Here is a 19,747-nt window from a genome sequence, read left to right as displayed (position 1 = left end):
CTCTGCGTTTTGCAAATATATCAGTGAACCTAAAAATTTTGTTTTTTCGTTTTCCATAATGGAAATGTTTCTCATCGTTAAATCTGAAGTTATAAGTTACATCACTGATTAATGTTCATGTCTGTTTTGAAATACTCTGAAAGTCCACTGTTTAGCGAACAGAATAATCAATGAATTAGTGTATTAAGTGATGTCATTAACGAATGATAGTCTCGGCCCAAATATCGACAGTATGAGCGGGAATTCAGTATTAAGAGGGAGGGTGTTCGCGTTGCTTGTTGCTACTCATTTTTGACGTTGCTCTTAAAGGGGATCCATATACCTTTCTCCTGGTCAAAAGCTCCTCAGGAGTGGGAGAAATCCAGTCCTTTAGGGTATTCCAGGGGGAGATTTAGTTGAATCTGGCAGTTTCCCAACGCCCCTCACGTATTGAACCCTCACAATACTATGTGGGGTATTTGCTTGTTCCCTCAGGCCCCTGCGGGAGAATCCATTCCTCGCTTCACCCTTGCTGGATACGTGTGCTCATCCTTTGCGACCTCAAGAGCTTCAGAGTGAGAGGAGCATCATTATTTTTTATTAGTCCACACACAAGCTTTTTGGCCGGCGAGGCACTCGTTTTGTATGCATTCTGTGTTAAGTCATGAGAATGAGCCAGGCACTTGAGGAATGAGACTCGTGGAAAAGAAGGTTAAGAGGAACGGCCTATAGTTTTTTTTATTGTATTCACATTAAATTTGCGTTATTGAATCGTGGCGTACTATTTTGTTTGGTAGTAGTTTTTTAATGAATTAAGTTTATTAGTAAATGATTTGTGGCAGAAATATTCATAAACCTACTAATTATTCCATTATATAACAAAACGATTTATTAAGAATGAATGGGCTTTGGATTAATTTTTTAATGGTAGCGTTAATAAATTTAGAGCAGTTGGTCGATGTTAAAAATATGTGCTTGAGTTGAGTGCAAATGTTACCTACACAGCAATACCCGAGAACCACCACCATCATTTACTTCAGTTAATATTGATAACATATCAATTTTTCTCTAGAATCAATGCAATGGACTCACCTAACTCAATTAATCCAGCATCCTTAATTACTATATTTCACGTTGTTATTCAATAAATATGATAGATTGTCAATCTAAAAAAGATACTTGATTCTAGGAATGCGCTTTCGCATGAGATAAACTAGTGCAGGAACATAATAAGTGATGAAATGTAGCTTACGGGAAGAATTTGCGATGCATTTGAATGATGATGTAGCATGAATTTTCAGAATTAGTTGGTATACCATCTGCCTAACCGCAAGCATTAGTTATAATAAACTTGAGGGAAGCCTTCCAAAAAAAAAAGGGGGTCATAAAATTATCAATATGCGGTCAATTCTATTGCAATATTGATATGAGTTGCATCTGTCTATATATAATTACTCACTTAATTCAAATTATGACATATTTTTGGTGTATTCGTCCATAGCTGACGGATGTGCAATTTGCTTTTAACCTGGCGTGAAAAAATCTGTCTTCGCTCCCATTGATGAATCAAGGTTGTTTCTATCATTTTTGAAACCTTCTTAATTACTTATTTAATTGTAATATCGAGTGCTCGGAAAAAGTTTGCTTGTAATGGTTCTGATTAAAAAAACAGCAAATGTATAAATTTTTGCAGTTCTGTGAAGTTCATATCTGATATTTGTTTCCTCTTCGCATTCTAGACCCTATAAAGCAAAAGTATTTTTTTCTTTCATTATGAAATTTGAGCTTCTTCTTGACTGACTTCTTTGAATTTCTTCTCTCAAGAGTCGGAAATTTTTTATTAAATCTGAGGCAATTCATTCGATAAGGCGACTCGCCTTTAAGAACACTGGAATTAATGGATTCTTTCTATCACAATTCTCATAAAAGAATCTTTTGAATAAGTTTGAGTACTATTGCGGTATTTATGTTAACTTAAAGTTGCCTCGGAAATGCGACGAGTTCTTCTTGAGGTTGACCATGTATGCGCGACATAGCTGACTTGGCGCTTAGAGCCTCAAGCATTACTAACTCTTTTTGATTCATTATTTTTCTTAAAACTGAGTCTCTGGTCTTAGTTTTCACAGTTTCAGGGATCATTAGATGATATTCAATGAAATGAAAACTCTTAGCCATCTCTTTATCTATCACAGTATCATTGGTTTTATCTTATAATTATATGGGCATATTAAGTATACTTTAATAAGTGTTTACTATGGTCATACACAGGCACACCATATGTATTTACTACCATGCATGATCGTCTACTGTTTGACTGAGAATTTTGAGTAAGTTTTAATAGTGGAAATGACGTATTTATTCTTAATCAAATTTAGGATTATCAAGTCCATTCAAAAATTGTACTTTTTGGATTGACACTTATATCCTTGGTGCCGTGGATGGTTGTATTCCTACTCATTCGGTATGTGAACCCACGACCTTTGGGTTGGCAGACTGGGACCTTTGGGTTGTTACCGCACCGCAACCAAGGCCAGCTTAAGTTGTCTTGGACAGAATACCCGACATTTAAAATCGATGGAGAGAGAATAGGTGATACCTGTTTTCGACGCTATCTCTTAATGTGATGGTGCCCGCAGCCATCATTTGAGCTTTCATTGCCACTGTCTCTTGTATAGCTCGTAAATAACGTTCAGGTGATTCAAAATTCAGGTAAAAATGGCTTTGTTCTGATGGTATTCGGATGATCGTTGTGCGTCCTTCAGTGTGAATGAAAGCCGGTGTTGAACTTCGTGTCTAAGGTGAAAGCATTCTCAATTTCTCATATTCCATCATGAGCTTCCTTGTATATTGATGCCTAGCAATTCATGACTGCAAAAATGTGATGGCTGTTTTGCATTAGCCAACATACTTGTCAGGAATGTTGTTGAACACGTTTGTTTTAAAATTTAACTATGTTTACTTGAAACCAACTCAATCTTATGAGATGTGATGGTTAATCATTCTAGTGTAACGGTTAATTGAGAGCTGAAATAAGTGTTATTCTTTATATCCTTACCTAGTCAATCGAATGGAATAGAAAGGTCCATCTTGATGACTGGAATTGGAATATGACTCCTGCACCCTTTGAGGTAGATGTATAAGAAGCATGATCGTGGGCTAAGATGTGAAAAACTTCGAATTAAGATTGTTTAATTAATAATAACTGGGCTGAGTTTTGTTTTGTATCCTATTTATTCCGACTATAGCAAAATCAAGGATCACTCATGAAGTCAATATCACAACTAATTGTCACTTATTCAGAACCACTTACAAGTTTTAAGAATTTATTTTTTTAATGACGTATTCAGTCTGTTAGAATTTAAGTGTTTACCCGCAAATGGCTTTCAGCAATTATTTACCATCCCTTTAGAAAGAGGACTGATGTGCCGATTTCCGCTATCATTCGTTGCTCAAAATAGTTTTCCTTCACAACGGTTGTCGTAATCAGTGGTCTACCATTCGGGCTATGCTAATTTTCCCGCCTTTTATTATGGTAGCTTTTATTTTTTTGGGAACAGGTCCCTTTTGGCATTGATTTAATGGGTATTTATCTCATTTATAGAGTCACCTCCTCGATACACTTACATTTATGGATTACCTCAACTATCCAACAACCTTACACTTTTGGTTATTGGATAGGTGAGGATAGGGCAAGGCCAAGGGTGAAGATGAAGACTTCTCGGGTTATCCTCCGGTTGAGTTGATGGTAGGCCGACGTTTCGATGGCTGCCATTCGTTTCGACGTTTCGTCTTCAGGGCATTATCGGTATACAATCAAATCACCCGGTGGAAAACCCGAGAAGACCTCACCAGTATCATACGCAGGGAAAAACAAGGTCATATTCCAAGGGTGAAGGTTACCTCTAATTAACTCGGGACTGAAATGAGAATTAAATTGTGACTTTCATGGTAAATGTTTTCGCACTTACACTAGTGTATTATGTTAACACCGTCACTTTTATCAAAGAGCGTCCTTTGGTAGAGGTTCAAGGAGGCTGGGAGTGTGTAGAAGATCTCTTACTTCTTCTTTTAATAGAGTCGTCTTCATTATTTTCTCCTTGCAGTTGTGCAGACGCCATGGTGCAAGTACAACACTCGGGCAGAGGGTGCTTGTCGGAGATGACGGTCAAGGATGCGGAGGAGGAGGTAAGTTCAACAGAGTTCCGCTCTTTACTTTTTGAAAAAAAAAACATTTTCTAAGACAAGTCTTTGGATGCTCAACATGTGATAATTTATAATTGGTGATTTAAGGCTTTACTTTGTGAAACTTTTCTGTCTTGGAAATTGAAAGAATACATTTTGTTAGGTTCATGAATATGTTTGAAAGAACACAACGCGGGTGTTACCTGAAGATGTAACCGTGTCATGAAACCCGGGTCTTTCTCTTTCAAACATAATTCTATTATATTTGCGGGTGAGCTTTCGTGAGAGCCCAGACACTCTCGGATGGCTTCGCTGATAGAGGAGGGGTAGTACCGAGACGGAGAGGAGGAGCGAACATAACGTTGCCCAATGTACATAGCATCCTACTTTGTCACTGGAAACATGCGAGTCATGAGTGGCCACAGGTACAGAAAATATACCTACTCATTTGGAAGGTATTGAGGTTAATCCTTTCCAGTGGCGGCTGGTGGTAATTTATCTAGGGTGTGCATTAGAGCAGATATAGGATGATTGAATTATATTATGTTAATCCTAATCCATGAGCGTCATATTTCGTCGTAATAGAATACATAGCAAGTAAAACATATCACTGGTACACTCTACCCTTAAAATTGCATGAACAGAAATAATATTAGCATGTATGAAAATAATTATTCTCAACACACCTTTACAAGTGACGGTAGTTGAAATTCATTCTCTTTTCCTTACACCCTATGAGGAAGTAGTGTAGAAAACGGCTATACAGATGGCTCTGTAGACGGACTAGGATCCTGGGCGCAGGTAGTGTAGGTGGCGGCTACACCACTACACTACCTGCTAGTCAGTCACCAAAAACATGCGCGTGCGCATTCGCATGGTTTTGAGTCTGCTCCCATCGCCCCTTTGAACAGCACATACCCCCCCGCTTACCTCGTCCCGCCAGAGCTCCCTCAAGCGATCGCACAGACCGAAAATGCGCCCGGCATGATGCCACGGGATCGCACACTTGTAGAGCGGTGAATTCGAAAAGGAGATAGCTGTAGCGTTCGGAGGCTCACGTTTCTTGCATATGCAGACAGTACTTTTATCCTTCGCGTTGCAAAGGAATAGTTTTCTTTTATAATTTATTCATCTTTGGGTGTGCACTTGCTAACATGCGTATACGCACGCGCCGCCACTGATCCTTTCACAAAAGCCCATGACATTGTCAGCTTCCGCGCTGAATGAGGCACCGTTGGTGAAAGGCATGCTTAGACACAGTGACGGATCCAGGATAGGGACAGGGGGGACTAAGTGGGGGATAACCTAAGGGGGGGGGGGGGGGGGCATGGGCTATGTTGGGGATAACCTCCCAGCAGTAGTGGGGGTGGGAACAAAATTACCATTCTATTTAGTATAAATTAGATATCCAAGGGGGGGATATACCCCTCCTAGCCCCCCCATAGAATCGCCACTGGTTATATCATAATCCTATAATCTTATTTACACATACAAGGAAAACTCGTGAGGTTTGGCAACACTGCTCCACGAGCAGATTCACGATATTCACTCGACGGAGGTCTGACAAGGGGAGTGTTACAAAAGTGGGTCTCAGATTTCAATCAAACTTTGTAGTGTTGTAGAACATCGGGAGCTGTCCACGAATCACCCCCCATATGGGGTTACATAACCAATAGCTTTGGTGAAGCTAGGGGCCCACTTTTGTGACACTCCCCTTGTGAGAGCGACTGACTGAGGTCACGCCTACTGTTTGCTGATTAGTAAAGGGAAAGTCAAATGTCGAGAAACTTTTCCTACCCTCACCTCCACTTGCTTTAGCCACACCATCTCACTCGCAAACATAAAGTGAACAGAGAATTTTTTATAATGAACCTACACTAAGTCAATTCTTTCATTTTCCCTATGATATATTGCGCCAGATTTTCATCGGCCTTGCAGAAAATATTGTAATTAAATGTCGTTATAGTATATCACGTCAAATTTTTTTAAAATAGAAAATAATAAGGTACTAACTGCTGGCCAGGCTTATTTTTATAAATAAATACAAATAGCTAGGCTAAGACTTGTTTTAACCGGGCTGTTTTGGCTCACACGTTTTAATAATCTCCAATATGAAAATAAATTGGAATCCATTGCAAGAAAACTACATCGACTAAGAGAGCTGTGAAGAGGATAGTGTTCCGTAAGAAAACTTTGACGGTAGTTAAAAATGAATAAAAGCGTGGATTTTATGCATTAGCCAGAAATACTTTCTTTCGTAATTAGGAAAGTATTTTGTCTGTCGCAGTCTTAGATCCGATCGGCTCAACTTTATGAGCAAAAAGAGATCAGAGGACGTGTATACTGGGTGCTTTCCATTCGTCGACGCAAGTTGACTTGCGTCGACACAGGTCGTGTTTTTTGCTTTCCATTCGTTGGAGTTGCCGACACAGGCGGACTCACACCGACTCTGACGAAAAGCTGAGTTTGAGACAGCGGACAGACGAATTGCGCATGCATAGTTGTTTTGGCGCCTTTCACCTGCATTGGAACTGGAGTTGAAACATTCTTTAAATTAGTTATTGGCAAGTGTGCGATATGTTCAAGGTATGACGTTTTAAATAAATAGCTTATATGCAGAGATAATAATGCATTTTTTTAAAATTTGCAGTAGTTATTATACAATTGTGAGATGATTCTTATTGCTATTTTAAAATTTTGTGAATTTGAGTGATATTATTTTTAAATACACCTGCCATGCCTATAACTAAGTCGAATTATTTGCGTAAATTGCATCATTGTTTTCACCGTAAAAAGTCTACCCATTTTATGAGGACTAAATTCCTTTAAAGGAAAGTAATTGCTTTTTACTTGTGTTTTACTAATTTTTTGGATTCGATTCGGAATCATCACTGCTACTGCTACTATGTATTTCTTCCATTACATAGGCTATAAACTGCTCTTCGTTCATCTAAAATAAAAGACAATTTTCAGCACAAGTTTTACTTTAAACGGTCAAGAGAACAATCCAAATCACCAATGATCAGAATCCAACATTGGTCAACAATATAAACAAAAAACATTCCAGATATTCACTCTGAATCACTTACATCGGTCTCTTTGGATAAATTTCCCGGTGTTCTAAACTCGTGTTCTACCATGTTCTACGCGCATCAACTACTGCGCATACGGTGCTTTCCATTCGTGGCTGGCTAGGAGTTGACTAGAGTTAACACAAGGTGACACGTGAGTCGCCTGAATGGAAAGCACCCACTGTGTAGGGGTTCAGGAAAGAGTCTTACCGCTTGAATTCTAAGTTTAGCTATTAGTAAAAATACAAATACAACATTTGAAAGGATAGTAATTTTTAGCAACAATTATTTAAGTGTGAGTGAAGGATCTCTGTGTGATTGTACTTGAAAAGGCAGTGTTCATTACCAGTGGGTTTAAAAATTCAGGCTTTTTATAAAATTCTAAGGTTTTGCCCAAGTAAATCCTTTTTCCCTTCATTGGAATTTCATTTCATAGTCGGTGGAAAAAATGCGATTTAGATGAATTTTAAGTAATAAAGTGCTACTTTTGCAATTATTATGGCTCGAAAATCAAATAAAGCAATCCAATCTTTCTTCATTTATTTGCTTTCGCGCATAATCAGGCCCCTATTGCAACGATCGACCTGTTTTTCGGCGACTTCTGCGTCACTCCTAGCATATGGTGTTGGCGGGTAGCTTCCACCACAGGATACATTGTGGATAGGTATGGCTCCTAGATTTTTGGCAATTTTAAGCATACCTACTTTCGATTTTTATGGGTTTTGGGATTTTTGGCCCCCATTAGAAATAAATTTGATTACATTTGAGTCACGAATTTTTAGAAGGTTTTTTAGCGAATTTTTAGATTCGCTAAAATATGGTAGATTCCGGTTAATTGAGACATATAGGGCATTTGCCCCAATTAAGCGGCTGTCCCAATTAGGCCAACTATCCTGTATATGGGTATAAACAAACGTTGAAATGATAAGAAGAAGACTAAAGAATGTTTATAATGTAACATAAAATTTTTAAACTATTAATTTGATTAATAAATTAGTGAGTTTAGTTAATTTATTTTGATTTTTAAGAATTATAACAATTCAGTTAAAAATATTTTTCACCGCCTCGGGGGACGCTGAATGATTGTCTTTTATTAAGTCCTATTAAAGAAAAGTCCCATCCTCTTGCGGATAGTATAATAACAATAACTTTCAAAATAGGGCAAGAATAGGAACATCTGTGGAAAATAAGAGTAAATCAAATGATGAAAACAAATAGTATTCTGAAAACAAAAAATTTTAATTAAAAGCATAGAGTCTATGTCGCCGACTCATGGCCCAATAAAGAGGCATGCTGTCCCAATTAAGCGGAGAATACTCTGGGATATTCCTCTATTGGGTTTTGTTCTTCAAGATCTGCCGCAATTAAGCGGCTGCCCCAAGTAACCGGTGGACCCATTAAACGGAATCTACTGTACTTAGTTTATTGAAATGAAATTCCATAGAATTCAAACCAAAACGGCGTCCTTGCTTGTGCTACTGCCATTAAAATATGGCAACTTTAGCATATTATTTATCATATTTGGGAGTGATAATTCTCTCCCTCCTCATCGTTGGTGTAACATTTTTAAATACTTCCACTAAGTGATGAATAAGGTGAGATTTTTTTTCGATAATTCAGTTTTTATCCTTTAATGAATTCGTATTCTTATTACTATTCGTATTACTATTAATTTTTCAGAAATTTCAAGTTTAATACAGGAAATTAACTCGTGTCTACAAATTTATTCGATTTGAGTTTCGTGACAGGATTGCACTCCGTGATCACCTCATTAACTCTCACAGTTAAGATGATACCCTACAGGAGACGAATCCACCATGATTTCGGATTCTCGCCGTAAAGTCAAATCATCGCACTTGAATGGGTTCCAATTTAGCGCCAATTAATCGATGTCCTAATTTATTTTCTGCTAATTCAGTTGTACGAATAATAGTTTTAGCTTATTCAGCTCTTTTTCTGGATTGCGAGGGGAAATGTAAAAAGTATTTTTTCGAAAATTTCAAAGTTGGATAACGCAAATTAATACGAATTGTATAAGAATATATTCTCGAATATGATACAAATTCGTGTCTCGCCACAGGATAGGCTCACTGATTATCTTATTACTTCAGCTGTTTAGATGTTACCCTGCAGAAGACGAATCAAACATGGTTTCAGATTCTCATCGCAACGACACATCATTGCACTTGGAAAGGTTCTACTTTAACGCCAATTAATCGATGTTCTTAGTTTTGAACTCTGCCCAGCTCTTTTTTCTCGATAGCAAGGAGAAATGCGGAAAGTATTTTTTTCGGAAATTCCAAAGCTTAATGCAGCAAATTAATACCTACCACATGACTGCACTCAATTTTCACCTTATTATCTCTCTTTGCTTAGATGATACCCTGCAGGAAACGAATCAACCACGATTTCACCTTATCACCGCAACGTAAAGTCATCGCATTTGGAAAGGTTCCACTTTAATGCCAATTAATCGATGTCCTTATTTTTTGTTAACTCACTTGTGCGAATAAAAAGGTTCGACCTTATCCCCAGCTCTTTTTTTTTTTCTCAATGGCAAGGAGAAATGCGGAATCTTGGCAATGTATTCTTCGTGCTAATAGCACGTTCCTCTGAACGGCAAATCGCGCAAAAGAAACTGTGGAGGGACACGTTAGGGTAGGCCCTCGTTAGCGTGCCGAGTCGGCAATTAGGAGGCTGAGCCCCTTCTCATGGGCTCTTTCGGGGCAGCGAGATTATCAGGCGAATCCAATGCGTCTTTTCCTTCAGGCCAGAACAATGTAAGGCTCATGCACGGCCGAAAGGATCCGGGTCTTAACGTTTTTTTTATCCCTTCTCTTTGGCTTTTTGTTTCCAGCTCTACCTACTCCCGTGGGATCTCTCTTTTCATCTCGTTAGAGGGGAGAGAGGCAATATGCATTCCGTGTACGGTGTTAACAACCTTTCTGCAATGATAATTAAACCTGGAGCGGCGTGTATCCCGAGCAAGTCCAAGATTTTTGAGCGTTTCAAAGTGGAAGAGAAGCGGGGCGACGTGGAATACGTTCTGGTCAATGAATTTTCAAAAGTGATATCCTTTTTTTGACCAACGCCTGTAATTGATCATCTGATACGGGATGCCAATCAAAAGAAAGGTGCTTATCAGTTCGTTATGCTGTCGCCATGCCCATTGCGTAAGATAATAATTGTTGGATTTTTACGTGTATATTTATGAAAACTAAAGTATATTTCTTTCAACCGACAAAAAATGGATGGGCGGGCATAATTATTAATGAATTAATATAATCATTTGAAAATAAAATGCCAAAATAAAATAAATTAATCAATTGGATTATAATAACTTCAATTATATGTTGTAATGTACTTTAAAAACAAGTGTTGAACACTTTATGATGTCGTTGAAAATATTAAACAAGCTATTAATTTACTCTCAGATTATTTTTTAGAACAATGAATTATGAGTGTAAAAGTTTTAATTCTTCACTTTGATTCCTATAAAAGTATTAAGTTGCAATAAGTCGAGTTAGCGGAGTTTTGGATGCCTCAGAGTTCTATCGATTTTTGTAAAATGAATTGAATGTCCTGGACTGAAATTTTTCGATTTATTTATAACGCTGATGCTTAAAAGTTTTTGCATTTAAAACGCACAATATTTTGTTAGTAAAATTTCGGTAAATTAGTTTGGCAAGGGTAATAGTTTTAACTGTGCACTTTTAAAAGAACTCCTCATAGACAAATTTAGTTTGTCCCAATGAAGTAACTGCGAATCATTTGAATTATTCTTATTTTTTTCCCTGCGAAGAGGCTCCTGACTTTTTTCTGTACATAGATGGCGATGAAAAAGGCAGCAAAAAGTACTCTTTATCTTTACAAAGATCTTCTCGAGGAAAATTTGTTATTGGACCCAGTTTCAAGAATTTCAGGTTTTTATTTGCCTGCTAATTATGCAGCTGTCGTAGCAAATGTAATATTAATGTATTCGGGCAAGTATGCTTTTCGTTTATCATTCTTGCATAGACATCATCTCACTTGAGAACGGCTTACTGATAAATTAACCCTTCACATGAGAGCACAAAAAATAGCACTGTTGTCCTCAAAATTCACGTCGTAGAATAAAGTTAAATTAAGTATCAATTCTCAAAGGATAGTAATCAATTAAGAGTTTAGTTATTATGAATAACCTCCACAATGGCACATTACAAATTTTCTTTCTTCTGTTATGTAGTTCCGATTCTGTTTCGTTATTTTCACACTAAAAGTATCATGTCATTTTGTTCGTATTGTAATTTTTGCTTAGGCTTATTTTATATGCCATATTTTTGATACAGGTTTATATTTCGTTTTCAATGCTTTCCTATTTTTCACCACTGCTTAAATCTGTTGTTTGCTCAATAAAATGTTAAATAGCTTAAGCTCACCACCATTGTAAATTGGTGCTCTTAGCAGTATTGTAACCAGAGCTAATAAATATTAAAATTATAATTTGCAGCGTCCAAGCTAAAGGGATGGGAGAACAACTCTTGAAATTAGCTTAGTATTATGTTGTAAATATTCGAGCAAGGGCTTTATTAGCTATGCAGTATATACATTTTAAATCGAATCATGTATATCAATGTTTAAGGTTAAAAATATCTTATCGTTTTTCTTAGAAGCCACCACCAATACGGCTCCAATTCGCTCTGTACCGCTGATCTCTAAAAGGTCCACTCTAGGAGCTGTGATAGACGTTCATGACAGAAAATCCATATCGAATTCTATGGTCGTTAGCGTGCCTTTGAAGCAAAATTGTCGGAGAGGCTGCGATAGATTCAATTTACGGCTTTATGGAAGCCTGTTCTCGGTTTTGCAAATGAATATGAAAAGGTACATCTCGTTAGTAAAAAGTTATTACTTTAAGGCGTCAAAAAAACTATATTAATTCTTTCGAAATCAAGTGTTTAGCTAGAAATAAGTTGAATTAAAAATTCAGAAATTATTAACAGATTATTGATAGTCGTCCAATTCACAAGAATATTGGAGGCTGTTGCAAAGAAGCTTCTTATTTGCATATTTTAAAACCTCCGTCGTCATTACCCTATGCAGGGTAATCGGTTACCGTAAGAACAGTCATTAGCAAAACATTATGGGGTCCTACTCTACATTCGATTCTCATTTATCCGCTATGATGTCTGTTAGCAGAATTTAATCTCTTCGCGTCCTCATGTTTAAAAAGGGATGTTAATAATATAACCCTGCTTTGCAGTAGTTATTTTTACATAATCTTTGCCTTCATTCGATTACCTTATTCTGCTGAGATTATTTCCCGGCGTATTTCATATGCATATAATTGCATATTTAACGCACTCCGTTATTCGGAAATTTATAGTTAGCAATTGGTCACCCGAAGATATCTTTTTCTTCTGCTTGGATGAAAGCACTGTTTCCAATTTACCAGTGTGTATGACTTTCTCCCTTCGACAGCTCCTGGTGGAAAGGAGCGTATTAGATCTTTTAGAGTACCTTTCTAACCAATGCCCTGATAAATATCTCGAGGTTTATGGGTGTAAATTTGACGGCTTCGCAGCAACATATTTTTTCCCGGCGAGGACTGGTGAAATTAAGTCATACGAAATTTTCAGCCGGATGGAGGTGTTCACCACACTCACATTCCGGGAACAGCCCGCTTTGGCCCTCAGGGTGAATTCGACTGGAGGATGATGGCAGGACGAGCCAACGAAACGTACGTCCCCATAATCAACTCTGCTCTGCAAAAATGTGAGATATCTTCATCATCTGTGTCCATTGACGGAGTTTTGAGTTTTATGTCAGGGGGCCAGCAATACTTCGGGGGTTTTTATGGACTATGGAACATCCCCGAGTAAAATGCGGGGGTCACCTGGAAAATTCGTTGAAAATTGCTCTGAATACAGAATTTTTAGTACTATCAAAGACTAAAATTTATTTAAACTTTTGATGTTTTTTTTCATGGTACTTACGTGTGCAAGTTTCGTGCTTTTTTTTTCGGACAAATTACCATTTAAGTCGGGGGGCCAGGCTCCTCCTAGCCTCCCAAAATTTCGCACATGTCTGTATCGTGTTTGATGAACTGTAGCTTTTTAATGAAGTAACGAAAATTATCACGAATTGATCATCTGCTTCTGGTGATTATATTTTAGGGCTTCCCTGTAATTTTGAGGCTGAATTAAATTATTGATTTGAAATTGAAAATAAAAATTTAATATAAAAAACCGAATATAAAAAGTTTTCCTTTTTCTTGTGGAAAGTTGAATTCGAAGAAAAATATGTGAAAAACTTATTTAAATTTTTTATTAATATTATATTATTAGGCCACTTCCTTCCTTCACTTCCCGAAGCTCTATTTTTGTCTCTACATCCAATTCAATTCGCTTTCATTTGTTTCGTTCTTCATTCGAATGGCTTGTTTTAGAGGGATCATTCGAAAATGATCATTGTTTCTTGAATTTGCCATTTTTCACGTACTATCGCATACATTTACATATCTTGCGGGTGAGTTTCGCGAGTTGAAAAGCTGATACTGTACTCTGTTTCGCTTCCGGAATACGCGAAAGTCCGCGTTATATCTCGTCCCTCATTAACATTGTCTCATTTATCTTTTATCTCTCTGGCAGGGCGAAGAAGAGCACCGGTTGCGGGCTGGAGAGGATGCGTGGATGCAATTTCACGCGGACGAGGGCAGCGAAGCTCCCAGCTGCGCCTGCAGCCACGTGAGTGCTAAAACCAATAATTTTTACCATAGTATGATTGGGATGACGGTACGATCATGGATCTGATAAAGAAAAAATTTATATTTTTTCTGGAATGTCCATCTTCTGGGTTTGATCGGTATGAATTATGGGAAAAATTTTGTGCTTACCTTTGTATCGTGTCAAGCAGCCGGACATTATTTTCAGCTACGAGTTATCGTCGTGTAATATGGACTGGTTGGAAACATTTTGATGAGAAGAAAAAACAAAGATTATTTCAACATTTACATTCACTTTTTTCCGATCTATTAAATGGTTAATCGTTATTTTTCCAGATATAATTTCATAGCAATGAACAATGAATGATCGGGGGTAGTAACTATATTTGTCATTGCTGAATCAATGGATACCATTTACTTAGTACCATCCATTTGATAAAATTTTGATTGATACTTATTTTGCACATGAGCTGGGAAGAAATAATTTCTTATCATGTGTTCTTCATTCCTTAAAGAATCGGTCATGCGTCGGTGGTCGGAATAAAAATTGTCACTATAAAATATGTGCATACATATATATTTACATCATAACTTACATTTTTTATCAGGACTAATATTAATTGGAAATATGAATTTTGAGGAAGCATGATATCCTAGTGGGCGGGGTGCTAAAGCCTGAATCACACGATCATTTTTTTTCGTCGCGAAAGTGATCACTATCGCGATCACTGCGCAAAATGATCGTCGGCGGCAATTGTTTTTCGCGATCGCGATGAGGATTTCCATCGCTATTTTTCATCACTCGTCCGGTCGCTTTTTTCCATCGCTAAAACCGTCACTAAAACCCCATTTCAGCCAATCGGAACGCATTCCCTTATGGAGCGATTGCAGCGCAACGTTTGACAATTGTGGAAACGACATAAATAAACAAACACGCTATTTAATTTCGTGATGTGGATCCTATGACAACGAGCTGTGATATTGGAAATGATGCGAAAAGCGACGGCGGGAGTGACCGTGTGATTCAGAAAAATGATCACAAAAAGCGATTGCTTTTCGCGACGGGAAAAGTGATCTCGATAGTGATCACTTTCGCGACGAAAAAAAATGATCGTGTGATTCAGGCTTAAGTGACCGATAGTTTGGGGATGACAGCACTATCGTCTTCGAGTTGACTTAGGCGCCAGGGACTGGGATTGTTTCTGTTGAATATCTCACGGCTGTGGGTCATTCAGGAGCGAGCAATGCCCTCACGTGAGCAAATCAACCTTTGCATTGAATCATTGAGTGAGTAAAGTTTAATGGAGGGAGTGAGAAGCCAAGTGGTGTGAGCTTTTTCGGAACAGAGTTACGCACAGCAATTGGTAGAAGAAGTATGCAAAAACTTGGTGGCTAAGGGATACGAATTACCCTCTGTTCTGTGCTGCCATCGAGTGGAAAATAAAATGCACTAATAAATAATTTGTTGATCTCGTTTGTTTTCTTAACCTTATTTCTCTACCTAACTGTGTTTAGAAAAAAGTAACTTGTACCCGTTGGCTTATGACCTTCTCAATTAATCATGCAAGTAAAAAGTTCGGTATTCATCACTCCTAGATTAGCATTGGTATAAAAATTTACAACTATTTTGAAAAATCTAATCAAGCCGCACAGGTCTCAAAGAATAAAAATAAATTGTTAAAATGGAATCCAGATTTATTAATTTTCACGTCTTTTACTTTTTCACGTACTACGTCGCAAATTTTCCTAAAATCATAGCTTTAGGAAAACCCCGATTGAATTAGTAATGAATCACAGCCGGTTCTCAAGCAGCAATCAATGTATCAACAACACTCAGACAACATTTTCGGCGCTTACATATGACATCCGTGCAATATCCTTATTAATCTAATTAACGTTGTATGGATATCTGTCAAATATAAAAAAACCCGCCAAACAACGTTACAACTATGTCCAGCTGTGGACATGGAGGTACATCTCTTAGATACTTTCACAACATCTAATGAGTAGATAATTGGTTTTCTTAATATGGTTTTGGTAATCCCCGGACATACAAACAAAACATTTGTGTTCTTCAATCTATACGAAACATATGCTGCCTATGGGTAATGTTTGGAATAACAAATTTTCAATATTACAGATATCACAATTTGGATATCTATGCAACGTTATTTTTACAACTCGTCGTGGATATTGAAAATAGGATATATAGGTACGTAAAGTTATCAAAATATCTATCTCGTAATAACGCCACGTCGTAGGTGCAAGACTCAACGTTTCCCGCTTAAAGGAAACATGTCCACTTGATTTGATTAGCATGGCATATTTCCTTTTAGTAGGAAACGTTGAGTCTTGCACCTAGCAACAACTTAAAGAAAAAAAGAAAAATCGTCCAACTTGGACATGATGCCTTTCTACAGTTGGCGATTCATATATTAACCTTATTCCGATATCCAATGGATATCGTTTACTGCTTTTGTTCTAGCCCTCATCAACTGGATTTGGTAAATTAATATAGTATCATTTCACGGATCGCCATTTGTCGAGCAAAGCTAGCACTCCTCCCGAAGTTATGCCACCTTAATCCTCTCTCCTTATCCCCTTCGCTCCGCTGCCCGCGTAACAAGCACGGAAACTGCCGTCCACTCAACGGTCCGACGTTAATTCCTCCCTCTCTTTCCCTGCGAGCTGCGAGTGACACCTGGCTGTGCCCGGGCATTGTCTGTCTGGAGAGGAGCGTTCGTGCCGAGCAAAGCTTTTTATGATGCATGGAGATGTATTCATAAGGAGGGAGGGCTCCCTCTTTTCAGGAATCCAGTCCAAATCCTTGGCATTTTAACGCTGTTTGTGGAAACGCCACCAGCAGCTACACACGGTTCGCGCCGTTTCGCTTTCTCTCGGAGTCTTCCTTGCTGTCTCGGAGCTAGCTGAAAACGAGGAAACATATTTTGAACCGATCTGCGGGCGTGGTTGTAATTACCAACTTTTCATCACGTTTCTGAAGATGTGGGGTGCCGGTGTCAAGTTTTGATTTTTTTGAGGAACCCATTTGAGTCTTCGTCGAAAATGGCGCTTAATTTCAGGGTAATACCACTCCCTTTCCTCTTAAATTTCCTAAGCATATGCCATTGTTCTCATTCAATTAATTATAATTCCCTTCGTATAAGTTATTCTCTATTACAATTACTTTATATTTATTGTAAATATCTGTGGAAAAGAGGATAGGAAAGCACCGAGATTTTGGCAATAAGGATATTGGATGTTAGAAGTTCGTTCGCGAGTGAAAGCTCTATTATTGCGGAAAATATAAGAATGTGGTAAAATTTTCGGCATTAAATAATTTCTTAACGAAAATTAAAAGCGTAAATAAAATGTGACGAACGATGCCATATCTATTTCCCATGCAGCTAGCATCTATGAGCGGAATGAAACAATGGTTTGAGATACATGCTGTATGCAGCTCATTATGAATGAAGCATATTAGCATTTCCCCTTGTGTAAGAGATACCGTATTTATGGAAGAAATGTTTATGCGCACTGCTTCATATTCATCATTTTTGTGTGAGCTGTATTAATCATATTTTGGAGACTCAATGGCACTCAAGGTTCATTTTGGCAACCAATCCTTTTCAACAAAATCGGAAAATTTCATGGATACATCACTTGAATAAGATAGAATCCATCATTCATTTTCGTTAACCGGCCAATTTGCTTACTATAAGTCTCGTTTTGCATCAAGAGCCAAAATAATTTTTCACGCACAGGATCCCTAAATTCAAAAGGTTTGCTTTTCAATGGTAATCCCATCAACTAAGTCGTCTTCTGTGTCAAGGGTATTTATTTAGCCTTTACTTTAAAAAAATTGATATCAAGTAAACAAACTTAAAGTAGGACTTATTAAGTAATAGATTCAAGAGCTTTCCTAGAACTGCAGTAATATTTAAATACCTGAGGACTTTTCTGTATTTTCATTGTCAATTTTAGCCAACTGTAAATTGGTGTGGTAATCAAGAGTTTTATTGTTTTAAAATTATCTTATTTGCGAGTCTATTATCACCGATGACTTATAAGTGCGCTTTCAATCCTTTCAAACGCTAGCAGAGTACCCTTTTTCATTGCACTATGTGGGGAAATCTCTCTTAAAAATCTAGCCGTTATATTTTTCAGGTACAAATAAAGAATTAATTTTCATGGTATATTTGCAAATTTTCATTCCAAGCTAGCTGTGCACGATTTTTAAATAGAATGGAGATTTTTGCGCGTATCCAAATCGTATAGATCGTTTACTTCATTACCTTGTTGTATTTTTCTATTTATATTTAAATTTATCTTCTCTAATTAAATATATAATTTTTTTAAAGTTAATGCCTGGATTCATAAAATTGACTTCTAAGGAAAGCTGAAGGCTGATAAAATGACATAAATAGCGCCGTTCTGGCGTTATTTCACTTCATTATACCCGTGTTATTATCCAGCGGTATGCTACGAGTTGGTTGACCGCTAATTACACAAGGGTACTTGGAATTCCAAGGGTTGTCATAAAATTGGGTCAAATCACACCTCTAGCAATTCGCATAAAAATATGGCAGTAACAAGATGTCGCTCTCATGTAGTTCGACGAAAACCGTAAAAAATATTTTGAGACGCTTCCAATTTGAGCATCACACCCTTTTAGCATGGAATAATTTTTTAAGAGTTCCATCAGAAAGTCATGGGTGTCTTTTGACACTGAAAAGTTATTTAGTTAATTTAAATAAAAAATTCAACCATTGTTAGACTAAGGTTGTTAATAAGTTCATGGGCGTCTTTTTAATACTTAGCGTGGCGGATGTGAAGAGTAATGAATTTTTTGTACCGTACTCGAAACTAAATGATATGAGGCTATTATTTTGTAGTTGAATAGATTGTAGAAAATTTTCAATACCTTGACTTTTTAATACTAAATTATGTACTGTCTCCAGTAGAAGTACCTGTTCTCCACTTGGAATAGTGGCTTTAAGACCCTGAATGGTAATTAAAAACCGAACTTTTGAAAAACAGAGCCAATTAATTTCAATGCTTTTGCTTTTTACATTGTTCACTTAAAAGGGAACATTTTTAGGGGATGAGTTATCTAGCGTCTATGCAAAAATAGTCTAGGCTAAAATCATCTCCCTCAGTCTTTGCTGACATATAATTTGAGGTAATTTCAATGTTTTAGTCGAATCAAGGAAAATTTAGATGAATATATTAGAATAAAGTGGATTTAGCTATTTTTAGGTTGGAAAAATAAGAGGTGGAAATATGTAGAAGTTAACTGGATAGAGCCTCTCGCAGTGGAGAACTAGAACGTTGAAATAGTCAAAGGAATGGGTACCTCAACTGAGAGAATGTCCATGGCGAACCATTATTACGTAACTGGGTCATCCTAACCTACCTCCCGACTCTGTTGGAAGCTCTTTTCATGTTCATCCTTTTTCGGTTTTCGCGTACATGCCCTGATTTTTTACGCTCTGGATAGTGATTTTCTAGGATGGTTAATTTTGATAAAGCATAAAATGTTACGCAAGAAAAATGTTTTCGGGGATTAGTCTTCCTATTTGCTCATTAAGTTTTTACGACGTGCCTTACTTTATTAAATATTTTGCAATGTCTCTCTTCTCATCTCATTATCGTGTATAAGAATTTATTCCTCAGTGGTACAATGCCAACGGTACCAACTGTTCCCAACATCTGTGACTTTAGTTTTGTACATATTCCATCCAGAAGAATTTATTTCCAAAATGATGCGGATTATGAGTTCTAGGAAATTATGTTTGACGATAATTTTAAT

General features: G+C 37.3%; 1 protein-coding gene across 4 annotated transcripts in view; it reads left to right on the top strand.

Annotated features, from left to right (window-relative positions):
• Nucleotides 1-19,747, top strand: part of LOC124162852 — a 269,833-nt gene that overhangs the window by 83,318 nt on the left and 166,768 nt on the right. For all 4 annotated transcript variants that reach the window (XM_046539526.1, XM_046539527.1, XM_046539529.1 and 1 more), the window contains 2 exons: nucleotides 4,083-4,164; nucleotides 13,862-13,957. In XM_046539526.1, coding sequence (XP_046395482.1) covers nucleotides 4,083-4,164; nucleotides 13,862-13,957 — 178 coding nt within the window. The remainder of the gene's footprint in view (nucleotides 1-4,082; nucleotides 4,165-13,861; nucleotides 13,958-19,747) is intronic.

Source organism: Ischnura elegans, chromosome 7 (genome assembly GCF_921293095.1).
Source record: "Ischnura elegans chromosome 7, ioIscEleg1.1, whole genome shotgun sequence".
NCBI lineage: Eukaryota > Metazoa > Arthropoda > Insecta > Odonata > Coenagrionidae > Ischnura > Ischnura elegans.
The sequence above is the reverse complement of the archived record's forward strand: the minus strand, read 5'-3'. Positions and strand labels throughout refer to the sequence as shown.